At 33.8% G+C, this 26,312-nt stretch overlaps 1 protein-coding gene and 1 long non-coding RNA gene across 4 annotated transcripts; both read left to right on the top strand.

Moving 5' to 3' along the window:
- Window positions 1-3,006: 3,006 nt before the first annotated feature.
- On the top strand, window positions 3,007-6,327 carry LOC107781214 (uncharacterized). Its single transcript, XR_001646974.2, has 2 exons — window positions 3,007-3,188; window positions 5,594-6,327. It is a non-coding gene; the product is annotated as an uncharacterized LOC107781214 (long non-coding RNA).
- Window positions 6,328-16,231: 9,904 nt separating this feature from the next.
- LOC107781213 (splicing factor U2af large subunit B-like) lies at window positions 16,232-25,970 on the top strand. Of its 3 annotated transcripts, none has more exons than XM_075220039.1 (14): window positions 16,232-16,378; window positions 17,092-17,241; window positions 19,764-19,993; window positions 20,138-20,386; window positions 21,331-21,401; window positions 21,994-22,064; window positions 22,150-22,194; window positions 22,553-22,612; window positions 23,571-23,631; window positions 23,714-23,826; window positions 24,169-24,615; window positions 24,777-24,912; window positions 25,137-25,204; window positions 25,501-25,970. In XM_075220039.1, exons 2-14 carry the CDS (start codon window positions 17,113-17,115, stop codon window positions 25,636-25,638), a joined length of 1,818 nt encoding a protein of 605 aa, XP_075076140.1. In that variant the 5' UTR covers window positions 16,232-16,378; window positions 17,092-17,112; the 3' UTR covers window positions 25,639-25,970. The 3 variants fall into 3 exon arrangements, with proteins under 3 accessions (XP_075076140.1, XP_075076139.1, XP_075076141.1); XM_075220038.1 differs by having other exon boundaries at window positions 21,982-22,064; XM_075220040.1 differs by lacking the exons at window positions 16,232-16,378; window positions 17,092-17,241 and adding an exon at window positions 18,692-18,708.
- Window positions 25,971-26,312: the final 342 nt, after the last annotated feature.

The raw sequence follows: 26,312 nt of genomic DNA, 5'->3' as shown, positions 1-26,312 counted from the left end.
CTATAAAGTATGAGTTTAGCAGTAAATGGGGAATCATGGTTGTATATTTAAAACGACTGGTTGGGTCGTCACATTGATACATATAGTAATGGGTTAATCAACGGATAATATGGATATACATACCTTCTTGAATATGATCAATTTTGGGAGAATTCCTAATCTTTCAAACTTGAGAAACCCCTAATTTGAGTCTTTACAAATACTAATTTTCATGAACGTGCGTTGCACGTTAATAATGGTACGTAATGATTTAGCCAAAAACATATGTATAATAAAATAATCATTTAAATGCCAAAAATATCATTATATTAGCATTATGAACTCGAAATGATTGGAAATTATCTTAATTTGCAAAAATGATCAATTTAGTCATGATAATTGGATAATATCATTATGTAGTTATATTTTAATAATGCGTAATATGATGATATATTACCTAAGATTTTTTCATAGCTGATGTTTTTTGTGTATGTTCCCTTCTGACGCTTTGATTGCTCCGTCGGCACCAGAACTCTAATTGTCGATGTTGGTGTTTCTCTTGAAAGTGCAGCATATAGTTCTCTGTGCAAAAAAATATGTTGCGGTAAATACAGACCAACGCTTGGGATTGTTTACGTTTGCGCTTTATTTATTTTCGGACAAATTGAAAAGAACATCCTTCGTTTTCTGGAGGCAAAAGTTGAATTCTAGAGAATGCATACATGGAAGTACATTTACCATCATAATTTTTGCATGTATGATATTATTGTTAAAACCTCGACATACTATCCTTATACCATTACATAAGCCATTTGATAAATTTAAGTTTCTTAGTAGCATGGTAGGCACATCTTTTTCAAGACCAATATGTATGCAATGAAAGATCAATTTTAACTTTCTCTATTATATACATACATGACACTAACATACATAAGAAATAATGAACTTGACAACACGACATACAGTATGGTGGAAGGTCATTTGGTGTTCAAGTATATAAGTATTCTTCTTGGTAGTAGTTGTTGATAATATCTTCTACTAAGCCGAAATTGAGAAATATTTTTCTTTTACCATTGAACTTCGGAATCAACATCTCATTTAGTTGATCAATATATTCATTACTGCTAGCTAAGATATCTATTTTTTAATCATCCTTATTAAGCAGTCTTCACCAATAATATTATTATTGGGCTTGATAACTAATTATTTTAGAAGAAGGACCAAATCATCTTTTATTATGTGATATTCTTTTTTTTTGACATGAAGCAAGAAATCACTAAATGTTGGATATGTCTTGCTCTCATATATCTTGTTAGCTGAATTTTTTTTATTTAAAGCATAAGTATGGTTTTGTCAAGCTTGCAATAACAGTATTTGCTCTCGTCAATTTTGAAACTATTGGTAGTATCTAGAATTCACCTTAAAAATTATTACTTTTTCACTAAATGATTCGTCGATATCTCTTACATATCTGCGGGTTCGATCGTCTGACACTTGATCATAGGCACTTTATCTCAAATTGCCAACTTTTATTTTCTTATCAATTTTGTGCCACCACTCTACTTTGACATATTTGTGAGAGTTGTTTCAATTATTTGCAGAAATATGTTGAATCAAGAGTGAGTTATAGGACACGACTTGTTACTTTTTTAACGCTATATTCCTTTTGATCTGAAAATTGCAAGTAATACACGATATGTGAATGATATTCTACTTCCTCCAGGGCCTTCTACAAAAAACAAGCGCTCCACCGGATTAACTCTTTGCAGCATAATCTTGAAAGCTTGTTCTTATTTAGGATTTAGCTTTAATTGTGCGTTGAAATCTTCCCTTAAGCATTTGTATAGTCTTTTGTTCAATGGTTTCTTTACATTTTGATGCAACATTATCATCTCGACCCTGATCAAATTTAGATAAATCATATTTCTTATCACTCTTGCCCATGCTCTGTATCTATTATTCTAGTAACCTTCTTTATTTTACAGCTTCCTTGAATGTTTGGCATTCTCTTTCATTAACAATTTTTCAACGAAAAGTATCGTCTGACATAATTCAACAATAATCACAAATAATGCCTCACGTTCTCTATGGTTAGCTGCATATTCAAGAAAACAATAAATAAAATTTATAAAAAGATATAAGAAAATCGTTAGATAAAATGTTAAATTCCTTTCAAGTCTCAATTTGATAAATTAAGATTTATTTGGTTTCCTTTTTGCCCATGTCTTCACTAAGTGTTCCAGACATAATACTCTGAAAATTCTTTGTTTAAATGCATATGTCCTTCATCATATTTTGAGCATGTCTTGAAATACTCATTCAATATGGTTCGCTTGATATTATTCAATGCTATAACAGTTTGCAAATTTTGTCTTTTTTATTAGTATACTAAGTAAAGATATTTATTAGAATTCGTATATTTGATAATTTAATAAGAATTTTATAATGACCCGGCTGGTCGTTTCGAGAGTTATAGACCTGTTTCCCTATTTCTTGCTTCTTTTGTGTTCTTTAGCTGTATTTTGACTTACCGAGTTAGTTAGTTCTGGTCCGGAGTGGTATTGAAGTAAATTGAGACACTTAGTCTCTTACAAGAAATTTTAAATTAAAAGTTGACCGGATATTGACTTTATGTGTAAACAATATCGAATTTGAATTTTGATGGTTCTGTTAGCTCCGTTAGGTGATATTGGACTTAGGAGCGCGTCCGGAATGTGATTTGAAGGTCAGTGGTAGAATTAGGCATGAATTGACGAAAGTTGGAATTTTGGCAATTTTGGTCGGCAGTGAAAATTTTGACACTACTACAAAAAAGGTCTTTGGCGGCAATTATTTAGCGGCAATAAGGTAATTGTCGCTAATGAATTATTTAAGCTGAAATATTAGCGGCACATGATCAATAGCCACTAAAATATATCCCTTTACCGATAATAAAAAAAATTACCGCTAAAAACACTAATTGAAATCAACTTTTTTATTACTTTAACTTTCCCTCGTACAAAAATAAAATATTTCCCTCTAATTTTTTTGGACAAGAAATTCCATTCCCTCCGAGTAGAAAACAATAGGAAAACATATTCTCTTCAAAATTAAAGACGCAGCCAGTCGCCAATTTGAAGATGAGGCACGCCAAGCAAAACCTACGTGCTTAAAATAACGCGGCAACAATCTCCGCCGGTTCGCCTGCCACGGTCTCCGACCATCCCCAGGTAAATTCTATTCTTACCCAGCAGGTTTCTTGAAATCGATTTACAATTGATTTTGGGTTGATGCTGCTCGAATATGCTCAATCGTCGCTGTCAAAGTATAACATTTTTTGTGTTTGCTAAGTTGTTTGTGATATCTCCCTACTTGATGTTAGATTGATAGTCGATTGATTGAATTGATTATTCCTCTGTTACTCTATTGTTGTTTGTTTGTCTGTTGTATTTTTGTTGTTTGCTCTGATTGATAGTTGTTTGTGATATTTGCTGCCTTTTTGTGTTTACAATTTCTGTTTTCTTGTTTTTGAATTGGTTCCTCTGTATTTTTTCTAAGGCTACTGCTAGGCGGAACTAAGCTAATAAGATTCTGGGTTGTGGCCTCTCTATTTTCTGCCTTTTTTAATCTTTCTTGAACCCTGCTCTTCCTACTCATCTGAATTATTTTGGTCAGTGGACATGATTCTTTGTAAGAATCTGTTTATTCTAAAGCAAAACAAGCAAAAGTAATGTAGTGTCTTACAAGATGTAAAGTCATATGCTAAGGTAATTACATAGCCCCTATTACCAGAACCGAGCAAGGAATACTCAATCCTGATAGTACATTCTGAACTAATTAACCAATGATAAAGAAATATAATAATGTAGTAAGGTTCTTGAATAAAAACTAGCACTAAGCATGCCATGATAGCATCTGTATAACTCATTTCCCAGTAACTCTGTCTTCCGTGCATAATGTAGATCATGATCTGTCCCATAGTGTATTTACCCTGCTGCATATATTGAAGGAAAAGGCATAGAAGCAGAGCAGGTATCATGTAGGCACTCGCACAAGCAGTTATTAACATAGCATTTGTTGTAGGTATAGTACTTGGCCTCCGGTTTTGTATACATGTTCTGCTTGTAATCTTGATGTCTCAGCAGATACATGAAAGTATGTCCCTAATTGCAGATGTAGCTCGTATTTCTCCCCTGCTGTGTCCAAAATTCCGCAATCGTAGTCGAATAGGTGATCACGTCCTGTTTGCCATGAAGATCGAGTGTTCCCCAGTAGGATCTTGATGTAAACTTTATGTGGCACCATTATTGGGATGTAGTATGAACAAAGTGCACTGGGTAATGACTTCCCAATACCTTCATTGTTCCCATTTTTAGATGCCATAAATATGAACATGTCACGTACCAAAATCTAGGCAGCCTTCGCGTGTATGTACAGGAATAATTATTCCTTATTTGTACCTTCACATTAGAGGAGCTCATGCTTAGTTTAGGGACTAGGGGTCTAGGGTAGTACCTTCTCTCAATATATGTGATATATTAACATTACACCTCTGCATTACTTTTTTGATCTCCTCCATATGATTAGCAATATTCCAAGGAGCAATCCATAGTCCTTCCAGTACATTCTTCAACAGTAACGAGCCAGTTTGTAGCATCACCTGGACATATTGGTGTTAAACATAGAATATCAAGGCTTCAAGATAGCCAATGCCTCCGCCTCATTGTTTGTTGTCTCATGTATTTCCTTCCCTCTTGCATAATGTACATCTCCCTCTTCATCCCTCAACACAAAACTTATGGAACTTCTTCCTGGTTTTCCTCGAGATGTTCCATCTGTGTTTACTTTGATCCACCCTGGGCTAGGAAACCCCCATGTCACCTTAGTCACCTTCAAAGCTGGAGTGTACATCTTCAATTTTTGAATTAAATCTGGCCATTCGTGGGGGATATTTTTGATGCAAGGTTTCCTTAATTTACAAGAGATTGTAAAGTAGTGGAAACTTGGTATATGACTCTACTGATAGTCACCACATCACCATATTTATAGCTATTTCGTCTTTTCCACAGCTCCCAAATGATAATCGCTGGCAGTGCTTGCAAAATAGGTTGAAATCTTGGTGTACTGTCTTTTTTATAGCTATTCATCGCAATTACAACCATATTTATAGCTATTCATCGCAATTACAGTGTCTATTTTTATTTATAATATAAACTAACTTATATTCCGTTTAGCTCTAGAACTAGATAAATTGATTCTTAATGAACAAAAGAGTTATAAACAAATTGGTAAAAATGAATTATATATCTTGAGAGTCAACAAATAGGAGTAGTAAGTTTTGAAAGTTTTAAAATATATGATATATGGTTCTTCTATAAATTATAAGTTTAATCATTCTATTCTAGAAAATTTAATGAACCAATATGTGAAAACTACAGAAGAAATTAGAGATAGTTTAACTGTTTGATAGTTTTAATTGTTTAAATGATAGTTTTAATAAACTTCCGTTTAATAGTTTTAATTGTTAAAATGATAATTTTGAGCCATGGAATAACCTGCTAATAGGATGGTTATTTTATTTTAACTACATTTCATTAATTCCACCTTTTTACTAACACATTTTTAGCTCTTTCAGTAATTATAGAAAAGAAAAGACTATCTTGAACGTCATGGACAATCCTACAAATAAAAGATGGATGTATTGTGAAAGAGTTAGTAAAGAATATTTGGATGGAGTAGAGGATTTTTTAAATCATGCCTTTTCTGAAAAACAAGATGGAGAAAAAATTGCATGTCCTTGTACGGAGTGTGTGCTTATCCATCAAGTAAATCGGGCTACAACATGTGATCATCTTATGGTTAATGGTATTATATCATCATATGATACTTGGTTTTGCCATGGTGAGTCTCTAAAGGGATCAAACAATGTTGAAGCAAATAATCGCAGTCAGTCAACTCAAAGGGGCGATGATATGAGAGGAATGATACATGATGCATTTGCAGGTATTACACAGTTCATGGATACTGACGTTAGTGAATTAGGTGGTATAGAGCAAGACTTACAAGAGAATACTGCTCATCCATCTGGAAATCAACCTCATCCAGAGGTGGATAAGTTTGAACGGCTCATGAAGGAGGCAAATTAAGAATTATATCCTGGATGTAAGAAGTTTAGCAAACTCTCTTTTTGCTGCATTTGTATCGCACAAAATGCATGTTCAAGTAGTCAAATGAATCTTTTAATTCTTTGCTTGGACTATTGAAAGATGCGCTGCCTGAAGGAGAAAAATTACCTCCTTCTTTCTATGAGACCAAAAAGATAGTTGAAGGCTCGGGCTTAAAGTATTAAAAAATCCATGTTTGTCCCAACGATTGCATGCTTTTTAGGAAAGAGTTTGCTAATAAGAATGTCAATAAATGCAAAGTATGTGGGGCTTCTAGATGGAAAAATGACGCCAGAAAAATTCCAGCCAAGGTCTTAAGGTATTTTCCTTTAAAACCAAGGTTACAGAGATTGTTTATGTCTTCAGAAACTTCTAAAGCAATGCAATGACATCATGATGAGCGCACCAAAGATGGAGTTTTACGACATCCTGCAGATTCTGAAGCTTGGAAAAATTTGGATAGTAAATATCCCGAATTTGCTGGAGTTCCTCGCAATGTGCGCCTAGGATTAGCTTTTGATGGATTTAATCCATTTGGCACAATGTGAACTGTTCACAGTACATGGCCAGTGATTTTAATGCCATATAATCTTCCACCATGAATGTGCATGAAACAAGAGTTCTTCATACTGTCTTTACTTATTCCTTGACCAAAAGCGCCTGACAATAATATTGATGTCTTTTTGCAACCTTTAATCGAAGAGTTAAATGAATTATGGGATGTCGGGGTAGAAACATATGATGCCTCTACTAAGGAGATATTTCAAATGCGAGTTGCTCTCATGTGGACTATAAATGATTTTCCAGCATATGGTAATCTCTCTGGATGGTGCACTTATGGTCGGTTTGCCTGCCCTTTTTGTAACATAAATACTCAATTTAGATGGCTCAAACATGGCAGGAAGTTTTGTTATATGGGGCATCGACGCTCTTTTGGTTTGTTAAGATTAATGAGATACATTATGTTTTTTTTAAGTAATATTAATATATTTCATTATTTGAGTCATATTATGTACGAATGTAGTAATTGTTATTAATTGTGGCTAAACTATTTATAATTGATGTAAAACAAATGTTGTTAAAGATATTGACTTTTAGCGAAAATTTAGTTAAACATATTAGCCATTAGAATGGAAGATAAAAGGGCAAACTAAGATGCTTTCAGAAGGGATACTATGGTCATTTTAATTGCCACAAAATAATTGCCATTAAAGATGCAAACTTTTATTGGCAATTATTTTTAATTTAGCGGCTATAAAAAATAGATGCTAAAGAAGTATAATTAGCCGTTTGGATTGGATTTAGTAGCCATTATAATTTTCACAAACAATTACTTTAGCGGCAATTATTTGAATGTGGCGGCTATAATAGTGGATGCTAAAGAAGTATAATTAGCCGTTTTGGATTGGATTTAGTAGCCATTATAATTGCCGTTTACCAGCTTTTAGCGGTAATAAAATATACCGTTTACCAGCTTTTGCGAGAATAGCCGCTAAAGGCTTTGCCGACCCCAGTTTCAGCGGCAAAAGGCTAATGGTCGGTAAAAGATATAGCGGCTATTACTATTGCCGCTAAAGCCATTTTCTATTGCCGCTAAAGGTCTTATTTGTAGTAGTGTGATATCGGGGTCAGAATAGAATTCCAGAAGTTAGAGTAGGTTCGCGGTATCATTTCTGACTTGTGTGCAAAATTTGAGGTCATTCGGACGTGATTTGATAGGTTTCGGCGTCGTTTGTGAAATTTAAAAGTTTAGAAGTTCTTAGGCTTGATACAGAGGTAATTTGGTATTTTGATGTTGTTTTGAGCGATTCGAAGGTTCAACTAAGTTCGTATGATGTTATGGGATGTGTTCGCATGTTTGATTGAGGTCCCGAGGGCCTCGGGTGAGTTTCAGGTGGTTAACGGATCATTTGTGACTTTTGGAGGATGGCTGATAGCTGCTGGTGTTTTCTTCTGGTTTCCTTATACGCGATCGCATAAGTATGTTCGCAATTGTGTAAGCTTATTTGGGGCAGAGGTGAGGTTTTTCTACGTGATCGCAGAGTTAAGGACGTGATCGCGTACGTGTGTGAGGTCGTGCTTCACGAACGCATAACCAGTGTCGCGTTCACGTAGGAGTAATAGAGCTGAAGAGGAGGTGAGGTGATTGCCCTACGTGATCGCGTGAGGTAGGATGCGATCGCGTAGGTTTGTGTGGTAGTGGTTCGCGAACGCGTATTGACTTTTGCGTTCGCGTACAGCAAATATGTGGGGCAGTCTGTTTGTGCTTCGCGATCGCGATGAAGGATATCTGGGCATCAATGTTAAATATCAAATCGAGGGTTTGAGCCCATTTTTCATATTTTGAGTTAGAGATCACGAAATTAGGTGATTTTTTAAGGCAATTTCAAAGAGGTGATTGGGGTAAGTGTTCTTCACTTGATTTTGGTTAGATTCCATGATTGTGTCTTGATTTTTAACATCTAAATTGGGAATTTGGGGTGAAAATTTGGGGAAAACGTGGAGGAGAATGGGAGAGTAAATTTTAGGGATTTTGATGGCCATTTGACATCGGATTTCGGTGAAATTGGTATGGGTAGACTCGTGAGTGAATGAGTTTTCTAGTTTTATGATTTTTATCGGATTTCGAGACGTGGGACCAAGGGTCGGGTTTGAGTGAATTTCGGGATTTAGCCTATAATTTGGTATTTTTCTTGTGGAATTGGTTCATTTAGCCTATATTGATCGTATTGTATTGCTTGTTGCCAGATTCGAGATGTTTGGAGGCCGATTTGAGAGGCAAAGGCGTCGCGGAGTAGGATTCTTGGCTTGGTTGAGATAAGTAACGCTTTCAAACTTGGTTATGAGGGTTCGAAACTCTGAATTACGTGTTATATGATTAGTATTAAGGTGACACACATTCCAAGTGACGGGTGTGGGAGTGTGCACCGAGAGAACCGTGACCTGATTCATTCCATGGCACCGTTTAATGACTATTTCTTGTTGATATCCGTATTTCCATTATGATTAAGTAATTGAGCTGTAAACATGCTAGAGATCATGTTAGAGTTTCATGCCGATACTTTTGGGACCCCTAATGGTCGTTTTCTTGATTTCATTTTACTGATTTCACTGTTATTTTGTACTCAGTCATGTTCATGCATTTCATATCATATCTCAGTCTCAATTGTCATTATTAGCTTGACATATCATTGTTTTCGAACTAGTTTCCATGATATTGTGAGCTCGTGAGTGAAACTGAAGAGTGATGACTGAGCGAGGCCGAGAGCCTGATTATGAATGACAGTTATGGGGTAGGGCTGCACGTTGCAACAGTTATATTGATTATGATAGTGCTTGGGCCTTAGGAGCCCCTCCAGAGTCTGCACACCCACAGTTGGTGCGGATGATATTATTGAGGGATGGATCTTCCCTGGACATGGATCTTGTCCGAAGTATTGATACCTGGAGATGGATATTTTCCACAGGGTTGGAATAGCCTTCCTCGGTACTGAGTGACTGTTGTCAGTGATGTGTATATATTTCGGGATGGATCTTCCCTAGGCCGGATCGCCATATACAGTACCTAGTGGTTGAACACTTGAGAGTGGAATTACATCGTGCATTTTATACATTCTGTGCATTGGCGCGTAAAGGATAACTGAACTATATATATATATATATATCACATTGTCCAGATCTGTATTTACTTTACTGTTTGAGCTGAATATTTGAATTGAAAGCATGCTTACTTTTTTATATAGTTTACTATTGTTTACCTGTTGAGGTTAAGTTTGTTACTGCCTGTCAATCTATAGTTTGGACTTGTTACTTACTGAGTTGGTGTACTCATGTTACCCCTACACGTTGTGTGTAGATCTAGGTATTTCTGGCCACGGTAGCGGTTGCTGATTATTTTATGTTGTTGATCACTGGAGATAGTAAGGTAGCTGTTTGGCGACGCAGCCCTGCTTTCTTCTTTTGTATCTTCCCCGTAGTTGTATTTCGGACTTATTTCCCAGACTATGTTAGTCCTGTTGTTATCAGAATAGTTGTAGTTGTGGCTCATGACTCAGTGGCATCCCCGATGTTTGGGGCTTTACTTTCCGCATTTCTATTTCTTTTGAGTTCAACTCTTATTTCCTTTATGAAATTTTGCTATGCAAAATGTCTTTTGGCATACCCTTGATGAATTATTGTAGCATTATGATAGTCGATTGACCTAATTCTATTGATAGGCGTCATCACGATAGGTTTGAGTTTATGGTCGTGAAAAATTTATAGTAATGTATACCTTTTGTTAAAGTTATAATACCAACTAACTTAATTTTATCTAAATGCGGATAGCTAGTTCAAATAAAAGAATGATGTGACCCAACATTGATAATAATATAATATTTTTATTTTCATATCTAAAATAAGAGTTTGATTTAAATCTAAAATTTGGAGATAATTTCATGGCACAAGCATCTAAGTGAACATCGCGTAACAAAAAAATATACGAACAAAAGATAAGAGAAAAAAGAAACTGAGAAGAAAAGAAAGCAACAAAAAAAAAAAAAAAGACCTATACGAATAAAGATTTATTTATTTGCAGCAAAAAAAAGAAAAACATCGTGAGGAGAATTTATCGAAAAAAGCAGAATTCATGAAAACGATCCTAAAATATAAGACCTGGTTCTGTTTTTTTTATTCTTCTAAACAACACTACCCTACAATATAATTTTGTAATATATAATGATTTACATATTTTTTGATTAATCATTATTTAAGAAAGGCTATATAATATTTTTGGTGATTATCATGGATGAAGTGGCTATATAATATTTTTGGTGATTATCATGCATTGAGTTGAATTTTCTTATTTATCCTAAATCCTAATGGATATTACTTTATCCTAAGCTGCAGCAACGTTGCCTTCCATTCTTTTAGGCGTTTGATCCCTATTCTACTACAAAGATACATCCGTGTATTATTCCAATTATATGCTTTCTTTATATATTTTGTGTTTAATATTTTAAGTCTATATTGGTATACCGGTATTGTATTAATGCTTTTATAATAATATAAATAGATAAAAGTTAAATCCATTAATTATGCATTGGCTATCCATTTTTAAGTGGATAACTAGTATTAGTACCTGTGCGATTCGCGGACACAAATATCAAATTATAATTTGAGTTATTGGAATTACCTTAAAAGTTAAAACTTCGAGATAACATGTTTCTTTTTATTTATATTTATATTTTATATCTGTAACAATCCAACTCCCTGATTTAGTACTTGTATTTTATTTTGTGGTCAATATTAAATAATACTAAACATATCACGTTTGTGATATGTCTTGTTTAAGCATATTGTTTAACAAAATTCTTACTACCACTTAATATTTCACCGCAAATTCGAATAAGTCTTATCCTTCTACATTTTCACCCAAACCAACTCTTTCTTTAATCTTTGCTTCTAGTTATTGCATTATCTATTACTTAATAATGTTATATTCATGTAATCTTTTATTAGCTTACCAATTGACTTGATATCTTGCTTATTGTCCTTTTGATAAACATATATAAATATAATTTTTTTTATTCCTAAAAGTTAATTTATTTTTATACTTTTATCCTCTTACTTGGAACTCTTTTTTCATTTAAATCTTTCAATAATATTTTTGAGTATTATTTAATTATTTAATTTCCTTATACTTAATTAATTCAAAGTATAAATATTCTCACACTATCTCTATTTTCCTATTTATACATCCTCTTCCCTACTATGAATTTTTAATTAGTTTTTTTACATTAATAGTTTACCAATAAACAAAATATATAATATCACGTTTTATTTTAAGACTTTGAATTAGTTTAAAATATTAATAGATAAGTTTTTTCTTATTATATTTTAAATCAATTAAATTTTCTTATAATTGTTTTTTGTATCACGTGTAATTAAATTTTCTTTCTCTTTTAACGTTAGGATACAAATTAGACTTTATTTTTCGTTCATAATATTACCCCACATGAAATATTTATTTTGTATTTCCTTAGTTTTAATTTGTTATCCAATTTTTAGTTTTTATCTAGTAAAATTTTAATGTTGTAGTCTTATCCATAGTTTGAACGTTTTCACCATAATTTTAATCTAAATCTCAAGTTCAAATCGTCTTTCTCTTCTATTTCTAATATTAAATATTCTTAAATTTTTTATTATTGCTATTAAGTTACCTAATATGTAGTATTTTATTTTCTTATGTGTCTTTCATTAACATGCCTCTTTATTTAATATCATAATCTATTTATATCCTTTAATATTATTGTATTAATCGATGTATGATTTTTTAATATTGAAAAATATATTTATTTTATTTACAATTAATACTCAAAATTATTAAATAGTTTAAATTCATTAATAATATTTTAAGCATTATATGTTTACTTTATTCTTTAAACTAATTCTTAGTATAAATAACCTCGCATTATCTCTAATTTATTAATATTTTGATATTTTTTAATTTTTTTAATCTATTAAACTTCAATTATATGGCCTTATCCACATCATGACCTTTTTTTATCATACTTAAAAAAATTATATAAAATTTAAATAAGTTTTATCCTTTTTTGTTCTTTATGATAGAAATTTTAATTTTTTCTCTGTTTGTTTCTTATTTTGCTATTGTATATTCAATACTTAATATTATTAACGTTGTCATGTGCTTTTTATTAGTTTGCTTGAATTTAATATCCACTTTTATCACATTCATTTTAATATAATATAAATAATAAATAAAAATTATTTCAATAGTAGCTTTGACTCTATTGCTCATATTCTTAAATATGATTTTTCTCATCATATTAAAAAAAAGTTCCATCTCAAATTCAAATATATCTTATTCTTCTATTTTCTCCATTGGACCACATTTTCAAAAATCATCGTATACTTTCAAACTTAACTTAGCAATACTTACTTCAAATATTAATCGTAAAAACTCTAATTGTTGCAGCAATATTTTCACTATTATTTTAAGAAATATTTATTTATGTATAAAATATTTATTTGTCCGAATTGTAAACATTAATATAACCTCATTATATAGTAATGTATATTGTTCGTATATAAGGCCAGATACAGAGCTTGTACTAAATAAAAAATTATTATTCCAACTTAAAATTAATGTGTAAGATACAAAATAAAAATTTAATTAATTCTTTCTCAAAAAAGGATACCTACCATAATTGAATTATACACAAAATTTTAATAAAAGATACTTACAGTAATGTATATTGCACCCAAATAAGGTCAAATACAAAGCTTGTACTAAATAAAGAATTATTATTTCAACTTAAAATTAATATGTAAGATACAAAATAAAAATTTAATTGATTCTTTCTCAAAAAAGGATATCTACCATAACTGAATTATACATAAAATTTAATTAAAGATACGTGCAGTAATGTATATTGTACCAAAATAAGGTCAGTTACAAATCTTGATCAATTAATTAAAATTCGTCTCTACCATAATTTATTTCATACCTACCATAATTATACAAAAAAAAAATGTTAACTAAATTATACTACTAATAGAGATTTGTATCATAATTAAAAATAATTCTTATTGAACTACTACTTTCATTAATTATGTTTTCATTTATAATTCAAATTTTTAATGTTGTCTTAAAATTGCCAAGTGACTTTTTTTTAGCTTGTCACTTGGCTTAACCTCATGCTTCACTACTCTCCTTTTAATATAATATAGATATGCTTCTTATCCATATTTGATCCAATTTTAAAAGTTCATCATCCAACCAATTTTTAGTAGATAATATGGATAAATAACTATTTTTTAAGAAAATTTTACGTGGTATAACTAAATTATACACTATATTTATCATAAATAAATACACTTTGAACTAATTATAATAGATAGCTACATATTGGGTTTTATAGCAAATACCATCTCTAAGAGATTTCTAACCCTAAAGTAACTTTTTTCTCTCTTCCTCTTTTCATCTTCGTACTATCGCCTAGTTGCCTCCCTTTATCTCCCTTAAACTCTCTATCTTGTTGGTGTTACAATCTCGTAGGAGAACCACCGCTGACCTAACCCGCGGAACACTGCTGTCGGACCTCCTTTTTATTAATTTTTCTCTCATTTGTACTTTCTCTTCTCGCACCCGCTATGAAAATTTCTTAATTTAGTACCTCAAATTCTTCAATCCAGATCGGCCTCATCATTACCTTCACCGCCAACCGACCGGATTTCTCATATCTAAGTGTATTTTCTCAAATTTGAGTGTATTTCTCATATTTGAGTATATTTTATTTTTGGTGGCCGAATTAAATAAAACGAGATAAACATTATGGCTGCATTTTTGTTTGTCTAACAGGATTTTGGTAGATACAATATGATAGTGTATTATTAGATCTGGCTGGATTTTTGTTCATCTGCATTTTTTAGTTTTAATATAATATATACAATATTTTGCTTGGCCTGAAGACATCATCTCCGGTGAACTTTCTTCTCTTCTTTGCTATACACAATGATACAAATACATTGCATTTTGTACAAAATATACTCAAATTTGAGTGTACAATCACACCTCTCTACAACAACATCCCTATATAATAGCCGTTGAATATAAAAATTAAGTTTTTCTCAGAATCGATTTTTATCTTATGTTATAATATATGTCCTCTATAACAACACTCACTATAACACTCAAAAAATATCAGAACAAAAGAGACTGTTATAGAAAAGTTTGACTGTATTCTGTAATTTTTTAAAGCAAATACAATATATTTTTTTGTATTTTTGCATGTATTTATATATTTTGAAGTTTTTTTTGTGGCAGATCCCTGTTTTTTTTTTTAATTTTTATTGTTTGAATACATCCAAATCAAATTTAGTAAATTGAATATAGTATAAAAGAAGTTATGAATGAATACAACCAAATATCAATGTTTTTAGTGATTGTTTGTCGTTTGAATATAATCGAATTGAATACAATGTAAAATAGTTAAGAATGAATACAACCGAATTGAATATAGTGTATACAACCGAATTGAATACAACAACATACATTCCATGGAAAACAATTAGTAGCTACGGAATATAATTAGCTAAATTATATCTAATCTCAGCAATAAGCCTCCAGACAATAATCATTTCTGAAAGTGTCCATTTTTTAATCTATTTTGCAAACAATAGCGGGAGGAAGTGCATGGTTAGCCACTAATTAAAGATTTCTTTACTCTTTAGCCACTGTTTAAAATGTATTTACTCTTTAGCTGGTGCTTAATATATTTTTACCCTCTCGAATGAAAATATCCTTGTGCTAGACATGAGTGTTGTGTAAATATTAAGGACACTGTGTCCTCAACTTCATGAATGCTATGTAAATATCAAGGACAAAGTGTCCTGTATTTGTACTTTCTGTTGTTAAACTTTAGGACATCATGTCTTTGACTTTATATGTGCAGTGTAAATGTTAAGGACATAACGTCCTTAACTTCATATGTGCAGTATAAATCTTAAGGACGTAATGTCCTTAACTTGTATTTGCACCTTCTGTTGTTAAACTTTAGGACCTCATGTCCTTAACTTCATATGTGTAGTATATATGTTAAAGACATGGTGTCCTTACTTCACGTGTGAAGTGTAGATGTTAAAGACATAATGTCCTTAACTTTATGAGTGTTGTGTAAATATTAAGGGCATGTTGTCCTTAACTTCATGAATGTTATGTAAATATTAAGGAAACAATGTCCTATATTTGCACCTTCCGTTGTTAAATTTTAGGACATCATGTCCTTAACTTCATATGAACAATGTAAATGTTAAGGACACCATGTCCTTAATATTTATACAACACTCATGAAGAAAGGGTAAAAATATATTTTTGTATTAATTTTAATAGAGTAATGACTATTTTTGCTTAACATTAAAAACACTGAATAAAAACTAAATACCATATTAAAAAGTGGCTATCCCACGCTATTTCTACACCAGTAGCGGTATGCATGCTCCTTTTGTAAGCCCAAATGCACATAATAGCGATTAGCGCCTCAAACTGTCCAATCCACAATTTCGAGACCCATTTACACAGCTCAACGGCCCATTTAAACGCCGTAGTTTCTAGAACCATAATAGAATTGCTTAATTCACATTTTTTTCCCCTTCACTTTGCTTTCTCCTACACGTTCACAAACCCTAGCACTAGTTTAGCCGATCGCCGTGCAGTTTCCCGGTTCACCTTACCGGAGCAGTGCAGCCGTTCGCCGGTTTGTTGCATTCTCTCTCTCAGTATATATACATACATACATATATTATCTCTCTCTACATATACACATATAGATACACGCGCAATGTTCTGTTCTGTTGACTTGGGAGAGTGCAATTACCTAATCAGGGGAAATTTACATGTTTTCTTAAGATAAATTTTATTCTCAAAATTTGCTTTGATGATAGAATGTATAGTATTTCGTATCCTTTGAATTCGCACCAACTGAATTATCAGGATAGAGCTTAGAAGTGGCGACATGATGAAAATTGGGTTAAGAGCACTTTTGCTCCATCAATTAATGTCAAGTTATAATTTTAGTCCGTATTATATCTTACTAAAAACACATGTAACCTTCAATTAATTGAAATGTGCGCATTTCATCCTTTTGCTCGTGAATATTCACAAATTACCAGAATTAGTGACCATTACACCATTTAATTACTCATGTGTTACAGTAAGTTAGTACTGTTACTTCATATTTGAGGGTAATATAGTTCTAAAAATAGTCTAAATATAACATATATTTCACATAAAGGGACCAAAAACACACATTGTTAACTAATTGAAGGTTAAATGGATTCAGTCATATATCACAAGGATCAAAATCAGAATTTACCAATAATCGAGGGACTAAAAGTGCTATTAATCCATGTGTGTTTTAGTTAGTCTTAGGTAAGTTTGTGGTCCTAACACATTTTAGTTAATTTTCAGGTGGTCTACCCTAAATCATCTATGGACTCCCATGAAAATGGGCGCAGTCAGCCCACGCCTAGTCGTACTGGTGGTGAGAACGAAATAGCCGGTGTGGATAATGGAGAAGAAGAAGAACATAATTTGAGGAGGAGAAGATCAAGCTCTAAGGTATGATGAATTTTTTGACAATTACTCCCTCCGTCTCGTGAAGTAGGAGTAGAGACCTAGCTTTCCCGTGTCTGTTAAAAGTAATGCTATACCTTTTGTCCTTGAGACTCGGATAGGTAGGACACATCTTGTATCATCATCAGCCTAGCAATGGTTGAATCAATATCAGTCACCACACAGATTTATGCTATACCTTTTGTCCTTGAGACTCGGATAGGTAGGACACATCTTGTATCATCATCAGCCTAGCAATGGTTGAATCAATATCAGTCACCACACAGATTTCAGCAGCTAACTGAATAGCCGTTATCTCTGAATTCTAATGTTGAAGCAGTGTTTTGGAGATCGAGAAGCGGAAAAAAGTGAGTTTTTTTTCATGTGAAACGCAATCTAATACAAAAATAAAATACATTAAATAAGCATAGATAAATGGCCAAGAACTCAATAAAAATAACACATTAAGCAAAATTTTCAATTCTTAAATTAAGAAGTAAATAATAGATACCAGGACTAGATAGTCAATAATCCTCATAAGTTATAACATATTAAGCAAATGCAAAACCAAATCACAAAGGGAGCAACATACTATTCATCTACAAGATCTCCAAACTCTTGAAGTGTCATCACATTTGAGAAGAAAAAAACCCAGAGCATAACAAAGAAAAAAGAAGGGCAGAACATAGAAAATAACTGCTGCAAGTCGAAGAATCGAAAAAATAGAAAAGAAGAAAGAGAAAAAAGAGAAAAGAGAAGAGGAGTCGAGAGGAAACAGGTAAAGCAGAGAAAAGAAGAAGAGGAAAAGAAGACGAGGAAGAGAAAACTTACCTTGAAAGAAGTCGCAACACTCAAGAGAAGAGGAAGAGATGTCGCAAGGCTTGCAACAGTCCACACAGATGTTTTGGAAGAGAAGTGAGAATGTATTTGCAAAATTTTAAAATAAAACCCTAGGCAGTCGTCGACCTCGCTTAAGCGAGCTTTTTTCGCTTTTCTAGCTCTCCTCACTTCTGGGCCCGAAGCGTGTGGTTTTTAACCCATGCCTCGCTTTAGGGCAGAAAAGCGCAAGGGTTGCTTCTCGCTTAAAGCGCAGAAGCGCTCGCTTTTAATAACACTGTGTTGAGGTAGGTCGTAGAGATCTATCAAGGGCTATCTTTAGCATAATTAGCATGGTTGATTGTAGAATAGCGTGACGGCAAAGGTAAATAGTTTGATTTGCACGAAGTTTACGAAAGAAATGAAGACTTTTGAAACTTGCAATCTTCAACATGCCATAAGATTTGTGTGGTTATAAAACTTCTCATTAATTATAGAATGGAGGTTTAAGATTAGATTGTTTTCTAATATAAAAATATATCATTCTATTTGGAACATACTAATAAAGAAATAATGTTGCATAAACCGGAACAACAGTAGTAGTTATTTTTAGTCATATTCTATAGATATTTATGGAGGAGAAGATCAAGCTCTAAGGTATGATGAAATTTGTGGCTATTCAATGCTATTATGGTCTACTTTTAATGAAATTGCAACTTTTGGAACTGTTTTTATTTAGCGTATATTTTAATCTTAGGCAAGGCTTGTCGAAGGAACATTTGATTTTGGTTGGGTTCTAGTCTGTCGACTTCTTTAATGTGTATTTTGCTCCAACATATTTTTTAAAGCTTCTTCTTTTGATTATATGTAGGAAGAGGCTAACAATTGAGTAGAAAATTATCCTTAGCATGTGATTAATTGTTTACCTTGTGATGACCTTGTGTTATAGTATCTCTTTTTCAAAATTAAGTTTGACAATGTGGAGCTAGGATGAAGTTCCTCCTATCGTCACCCCTGGTGGGCCCACCTGGACTTCAAAATGGCATTTTTTTTTGTTTATGGTCAAGATCATGCAGAAGGGGACAGCAAATTAATGTTCTTTTGGTCATGTTATCAGTTCTACGAGGCGAATCAGTTTGGTATCTGTGAGTCATTTGAAACCTGGTTAGTTTTATCAATCTTATATTGGATATGGGTGTAAGGTGAACGCTGGTTGATGGGTTTTATCCTTAGTAGACAGCACATTATGGAAATGAATACTTTGCAGAGCAAATGTAAGAATTGGGGTTTTATATAGGTTAGTCATTGCAGGTTCCTTCTGATTTTAGTGAAATATTGGATTCACTAGAATATCTTCTTTGCATATGTAGGTTTCGTTTTATGATTGTTCTTTCAGGTGGAGTTGTTAATTTATAATTTCCTGCAGAAATAAATCAGGTGGGGTTTTATATAGGTCAGTCATTGCAGGTTCCTTCTGATTTTAGTGAAATATTGGATTCACTAGAATATCTTCTTTGCATATGTAGGTTTCGTTTTATGATTGTTCTTTCAAGTGGAGTTGTTAATTTATAATTTCCTGCAGAAATAAATCAGAGTTGTGTAGTTGGATGCTACAAAATTATGCTTTTCATTGTTTAACACCTGGTTGTTACTTGCTCCCCTTTATTGCTTCTGTTTTTGATTAACATTTCCAGTGATTTTACATCTTTCAGCACAGCTCCCATGATTATGAAAATGAAAGGGAGTCGTCAAGAAGCAGGGACAGGGAGAGGGACAAAGGACGTGATAAGGATAGAGATAGGAGTAGAGACAAGGAAAGGGATCGTGATCGCGAAAAAGATCGTGATCGTCGCCACAGAGAACGAAGTGAGAGGCGTAGGACTAGAGATAGAGATGATGATGCTACCATTTCTGATGAAGGTCCTGAGGGCCGGGAATACTGGTAATCATTGCTCATTTTAATCAGTTGTGGTAGAATTGCTGATATATGTGCCATCGCATTGGCTGTTTTGCACTTCTGTTTTTCACTTGCTTCTGGTTGGGGACAAGCCATGCATTCATGTCTGTGATTTATTTGTTGGTGCAGGCAGAAAGATTATGATAGAGATAGAGATGAGAGGCATAGACATAGGTCAAAATCTTATGAGAGAGAGCGAGAGGAAGGTCATAGACACAGGTCCAAATCGTACGACAAGGATAGAGAGGAAAGAGATAGACACAGGTCAAAATCCTATGACAAAGATAGAGAGGAAAGGCGTGGACACAGATCTCACTCAAGGGGAAAATCTGGTCATAGATCAAGATCACGTTCTCGATCTCGTTCACGCTCGAAAAGGTAAGTTCTCTGCTGTCCATGAAAAACTGATAACTGGCAGTCCTTTGGGTTTGCTCTCTATTACATAGACTATGGTACTTTTTTTCTTTGGTTATGTTGAGGAATGTCAGAATTGCACTCATGCTGGTCCAGGACATTTTATTTTTAGTCGAGCCCAACTTGTTTGGGATTGAGGCATAGTAGTAGTAGTAGTAGTAGTAGTAGTAGTAGTAGTAGTAGTAGTAGTAGTAGCTGTTAATCCGGAAATTGTTTGTCTGATTTCAGCTATGAGTGCAATTCTGGTTCCCGTAGAATAATAAGTTTCATGCATGTAATATTAGTTCCTTCATTAGCATCGATCTTTTTACTCAGCAGGTTGAGCTAAAATGTCCTCACTCTTCTGGTAGGTAACTAGTTTGAGAAATGGAACACTTCCTTTGGTCAGGGGTGGTGAGGGTAGAAGAGATTGGTTACAATAGTTATTATAAAAGGACAATTATATGACCTAAGATCTTGGAGCAACAAAGACAACGGATGACTGGGGTTCAAATGTCAACAGATAATTTTTTTTGTTGATTTCTCTCCATCGATCTAAGCCATGTTAGCCATAGTTACCGGTACCTATATTATTGGAAGAATGCAAGTACCTAAATAGTGGAGGTGCGTCAAGCTAGCTCGGACACCCACATTAGAAAAAATGAGTTAGTACCTAGTAGCTTGGATGAATTGAAAGAGACTCAGTTGGGAACGGAAATTGTAGATATAACATTACTAGTTATGTTGGTGAAGATAATTTAATTGTTCATTCTTTTTCTTTTTAACAATACTAGTAATACTATAGGTTTCTTCTTTTTTTTTTTTTTGGGGGGGGGGGGAGGGGGGAGGGGGAGCCCGTTACTGTGGTTCCTTTATTGAAAGGTTTGTATTAGCATGTCTCTAACTGTTCGTACTGATTATGCTTGCAGCAAAAGGATCAGCGGGTTTGACATGGCACCTCCTACTTCTGCTCTGTTACCTAGTGCTCCTGCTGTTACAGGTACTTACTGATTTCTTTTATATAGGCAACATTTTGGTAACTGTTACTTTTTTTCTTTTGGATGTAGTGTGGAAAGTTCTTATCAAAATGCATGGTTTCATTTTGGTATGTTGCTAGATTGGATGCTCACATTTATTTCAATTGTTTGACTGTTCATATTCTATTTCAATTGTTTTCTTGGTGAAATAACTGAGACTGAGAAGATTTTTGTTTTTTGTTGTCTTTGGTGTTGTTTTTTTGTTTAGTATGTCTTATCTTATGTTCTAAGAAGGCAACGTTGGGCTAGTAGCCCCACTGTGCTGACAATGGGCGTGAGCCAACCGCTCTAGCTTTTATGTTCAAGGAAGACAATAAAAGGTCTCACTCATCTTCAACCAGGGTTTTTGTTATTTGGTAGCTTTCAAGTAATTTCTCCAATACCTGAATATATTGTGAATTACTTTTGTAATATTTACCGAAGATTATTTTGAGGAAACCTAAAAATTGTTCTAATTTTAGCAGCCGAAGTAAACAGATCTATGTGTTTAAAGGTCCTTCTCATTGATAAACAAAGAAAATATCCTCATTTTATCCCTATAAGATGCTCCTGCAGGTCAACTTCCTGCCACTGCCCCAGCTATTCCAGGAATTTTTCCTAACATGTTCCCTTTGGCATCTGCACAGGTATTTTCTCCCTTTTGGAAGTGGGAACAATATTTTGTTCTTATTTTTTCAATGATTTTAAAAAACTTATCTCTGCTTGTGGCAGCTTGGAGCTATTCCTGTTATGCCAGTCCAGGCAATGACTCAGCAGGTCTTAGTTGTCTCCTCAACCTCTTCATTTTGTTCAATGTTCCATTAGTAGCTCTTCATCTGCTTCAATTAGATGATCTAATTAATATGACGAGATTTCAAAATGGTCACTTAAAAGATGAAATTACAGCATTTGTCTTGAGTTTTTCTGGATGCTCTGCAACATAATCTTGTTCCTTCTGTCTTATCTAACTTTAGAAAAATTATAATGTCATGCTTTCTAAATTCTCAAATTTGGCCTACAGTTCGAGGTGGAAGGGTAATTTCAATAGACTTGAGGAAATATTTTAGTATCAGAATTTCTGGTGGAATTCTTATTTAAAATATTTGGTGGTTTTCTGAGAGTGCTTATTTCTCAGGCAACTAGACATGCAAGGCGAGTTTATGTGGGTGGACTTCCTCCGAGTGCAAATGAACAGGTAAATTTTCTTCATCCTATTTAGTTCAGATGTTTTGATTATTTTACTTATATAGTTAGCTTGGGTTCCCTATATTCAGAAAATTTGGTAGTCAAAGAGTTACCTTAGTTTGTTAGTCTGCGGGTGGTTTTCGTATATCTTTGACTCAATTCCATCATTAGTCATCCCCTCTTCATAACTTATTTGAATCTATCATTTTCTTGGCATGGATGAGGGTGGCTTGAATGTCATGGGCTACAGACCTGCTTTCATTTTCACTCAAATCTCTCTTGTAGCTTCAGCTTAGTTTTAGCTCAACTTTTCTGTCTATATTATCCCTAGACGATACCAGTGTCTAATTCGAGAAATTGCTTCAGTTATCAGCTGAAACAATGAATTAGAAATTCATGAAACTTGACATCACGATTCAAGCATTCTCTGGATAAGCATCATCTCACATGCACTTTATTAACTTCTCCATTTTTTCCTAGAAAATAAAAGTAAGTGATGCTTTCTAGCCTTTTAATGAGCCTTGAGAGATGCATTTAAGTCATTTACTGAGAAATATTGAATCTTTACAGTGCCAAAATGTTCACCAACAAACACAAAGGGCCTCATTTGTATAGGCAAATGAACTAAGGAATATATATAGGTGCATACTCTAGGAATATACTAGCTATAGGAAAAGGAAACCTTTTTTATCTTGAAAAAGATGAGAGGAAACACATTAAAAAATTATAGAGATGGTAGAAATTATACTTTATATGGGGTCCTTCAAGTTTGGGTTTGACTTATTTCTAACATTAGTCTATTCTTATGTTGAAGGTTTTGTGACTTCTTTTTTCTTCTATAAAGAGAAGAATTATTTCTAGAACTAGTAAACCACTTGTTCAATAAATTTTGAACTTACAAATGAGATGTATTTTACTTATTTGGGCTGTACATAATTGTCTTCTGATAATATTTTATTGTTGTGCAGTCAGTGGCTACCTACTTTAATCATGTTATGTCGGCAATTGGTGGAAACACTGCTGGTCCAGGTTAGTCAAATTGAACTGTCTTCAGGTCTTAACGCAACTATGCTGTACCTATAATGCTTTAATTTTTCAATGTGTTTTCCAGGAGATGCTGTTGTTAATGTTTATATAAACCATGAGAAAAAGTTTGCTTTCGTTGAGATGAGATCCGTGGAGGAGGCCAGCAATGCCATGGCCTTAGATGGCATTATCTTTGAGGTAATCTACCTTTCTAGTTTAGGGATCAGTTTGTTGGCTTCTGAATCACTTGCAAAGACGGTATGTGAAAGGTTGGCCTGGATTCACGTATAGGCTGGTATTTGTTAAAATTCTTACCTTCATCTGAGGCATGCATTTAATGCTGGTTGTATTGTTTTTTCTTTGTATTGGTTCTTTTTCTGCTGGTTCCCTTTACTTTATAGTGGTTGATTCTTTTGCATATGTAGGACTTGTTTTGTAAGTACTATTTTTGGGGAATAATAATTTATCAGCCTTGGACTATATTTAGTTCACATTGGAGGAAACTCAAGTTTGTGCTAATATCGTCTCTTCTCGCTGTAGGGAACACAAGTAAAAGTTAGAAGACCAACTGATTATAACCCCTCCCTGGCTGCAACACTTGGTCCGAGCCAACCAAATCCAAACCTTAACCTTGCTGCAGTGGGATTATCACCAGGATCCACTGGTGGGCTTGAAGGTCCTGACCGTATTTTTGTGGGAGGCCTGCCATACTATTTCACTGAAGCTCAGATTAGGGAGTTGCTTGAGTCCTTTGGCCCTCTTCGGGGGTTTAATCTGGTCAAAGATAAAGAAACTGGAAACTCGAAAGGCTATGCCTTTTGTGTTTACTCTGACGTGTCTGTTACAGATATTGCATGTGCAGCTCTTAATGGGATTAAGATGGGTGATAAAACTCTTACTGTCAGACGTGCAAGTCAAGGTACTTTACAGCCTAAGCCAGAGCAGGAGAGTATATTAATGCATGCTCAGCAACAAATAGCACTGCAGGTAATGTTTATCCTTTTGTTATTCAATCTGTGTTGCTTTTTGTTTCTTTCCTTTGCTTGTTTGGACAATTTATTCAAGGCTGTCAAATTCTTACTGTTTCTTAAGGGGAAATGTCGACTGATCATTGGGCCTGTGGCTTGCTTGTGGCTTTTGATTTGCAGAGACTCATGCTACAACCTGGTGGACCTCCTACTAAAGTCTTATGCCTAACAAATGTGGTTAGCGCGGATGAGCTCAAAGATGATGAAGACTATGAAGATATAGTGGAAGATATGAGAACTGAATGCGGGAAATTTGGTAAATACATTCAGTTACTTCAGAAGCATCAAGCTAGTCTTGTTCTTTCCTTTTGAATACTCAAGCTTTATATTTAATAGCTCTTTTATGTTTTTATGTGGCATAAATCTTCGCAAGTCTTTAATATCATGAGCTTTAGCCATAAATATAATTGGCTTAATTTATTTTTGGGTTTCACAATTCTTCTTATGTGAAAAGTTATACTCTCTTTCTTCAATTTGCAGGTAATTTAGTGAGTTTAGTCATCCCACGCCCAAGGCCTGATGGTGAACCGACACCAGGGGTTGGAAAGGTTAGTAATTCAGTATGCACCATGATGCTTTCTGCACAATTTAATTATGCACCAATATACCTTTTAAAAAAAATATAAACCCGTGCACCAGTATTCTACGCAAATATAAACACTACCAGCATTCTTAGGATGCTATACAGGTTTTGACATAATCGCTTGGTTTTATCAGCAGCAACTTATAGTATTTCAACAGTTAGTAAATCCTCAAATTGATGCTTTTGGACCACCGCTGAAAGACTTGTGCTATAACCTTGTTTCCGTGTTTATTAAGTATATTTGCTGTTGGCTATCCTCAGGTCTTTTTGGAGTACACGGATGTGGAGGGTTCCTCGAGAGCTCAACAAGGATTGAATGGCAGAAAATTCGGAGGAAACCCAGTTGTTGCTGTCTTTTATTCGGAGAACAAGTTCTCTGAGGGGGACTACGAGGGCTAGGTATCTGCTCTCTGTCTTGGCGCAGACATCCAAAACGATGTAGTAAATAGCTATCGGCCTCCCTTGGAATTCTTTAGTTGTACTCTAGTTTCCTTTCTTTAACGGAAATGTTTGTTTGGTCTGAAGATTCCATGTGACCAACTATAAGCCTAGCTGCTGCTTTTATTCCCAGCTATTGTAGAGCTAGTAGGAAACCTGTATGCCTAGTCAAGAGGCGCGCGCTTGGCGTATGCGTGGCGTGATGTTTGTAGTCTGTGCATTATTACTTTTAACATAAATTTAACCATCCTAGTTTTCTTTGGACTAATAAATCATTGGATTCAATTTTTATGTTATCATTATATTTTTATGTTATAGGAGGTAATTTGGTAAATACTTATTTGCATAGAGTGTTTAACTTATATGTTTTGCATTTTTTGATCTGATATCAACACCGAGTTTTACAAAACTTTATAATAAGGCTCAACTATATTTAATAAACTAGCTCATGCGTTCTCTTTCCAATGGCACAAGCAAAAAGTGGTTTCAACATGAATACATAGTATTCTTTTCAAGTGTAACAGTGAAAAGCGGAATACAAGAAATTTATTACTGAATTTAAAAGTCTATATGTATAAATTTACAAAGAATATATATCTAATTGTTTAATATATGTAGCTCCCGAAGTCCTCTTT

This window comes from Nicotiana tabacum, chromosome 8 (genome assembly GCF_000715075.1).
Source record: "Nicotiana tabacum cultivar K326 chromosome 8, ASM71507v2, whole genome shotgun sequence".
Lineage (NCBI taxonomy): Eukaryota > Viridiplantae > Streptophyta > Magnoliopsida > Solanales > Solanaceae > Nicotiana > Nicotiana tabacum.
This window is presented reverse-complemented; position numbering and strand designations above follow the sequence as displayed.

Bases quoted from the DNA above. Each gene is read 5' to 3' on its own strand.
- LOC107781213 (XM_075220038.1), top strand. From the start codon at position 17,113: ATGGACTCCCATGAAAATGGGCGCAGTCAGCCCACGCCTAGTCGTACT. The intron at 17,242-19,763 runs GTATGATGAATT...TACATCTTTCAG, and splicing joins GGAGAAGATCAAGCTCTAAG to CACAGCTCCCATGATTATGA. The intron at 24,913-25,136 runs GTAAATACATTC...TTCAATTTGCAG, and splicing joins AACTGAATGCGGGAAATTTG to GTAATTTAGTGAGTTTAGTC.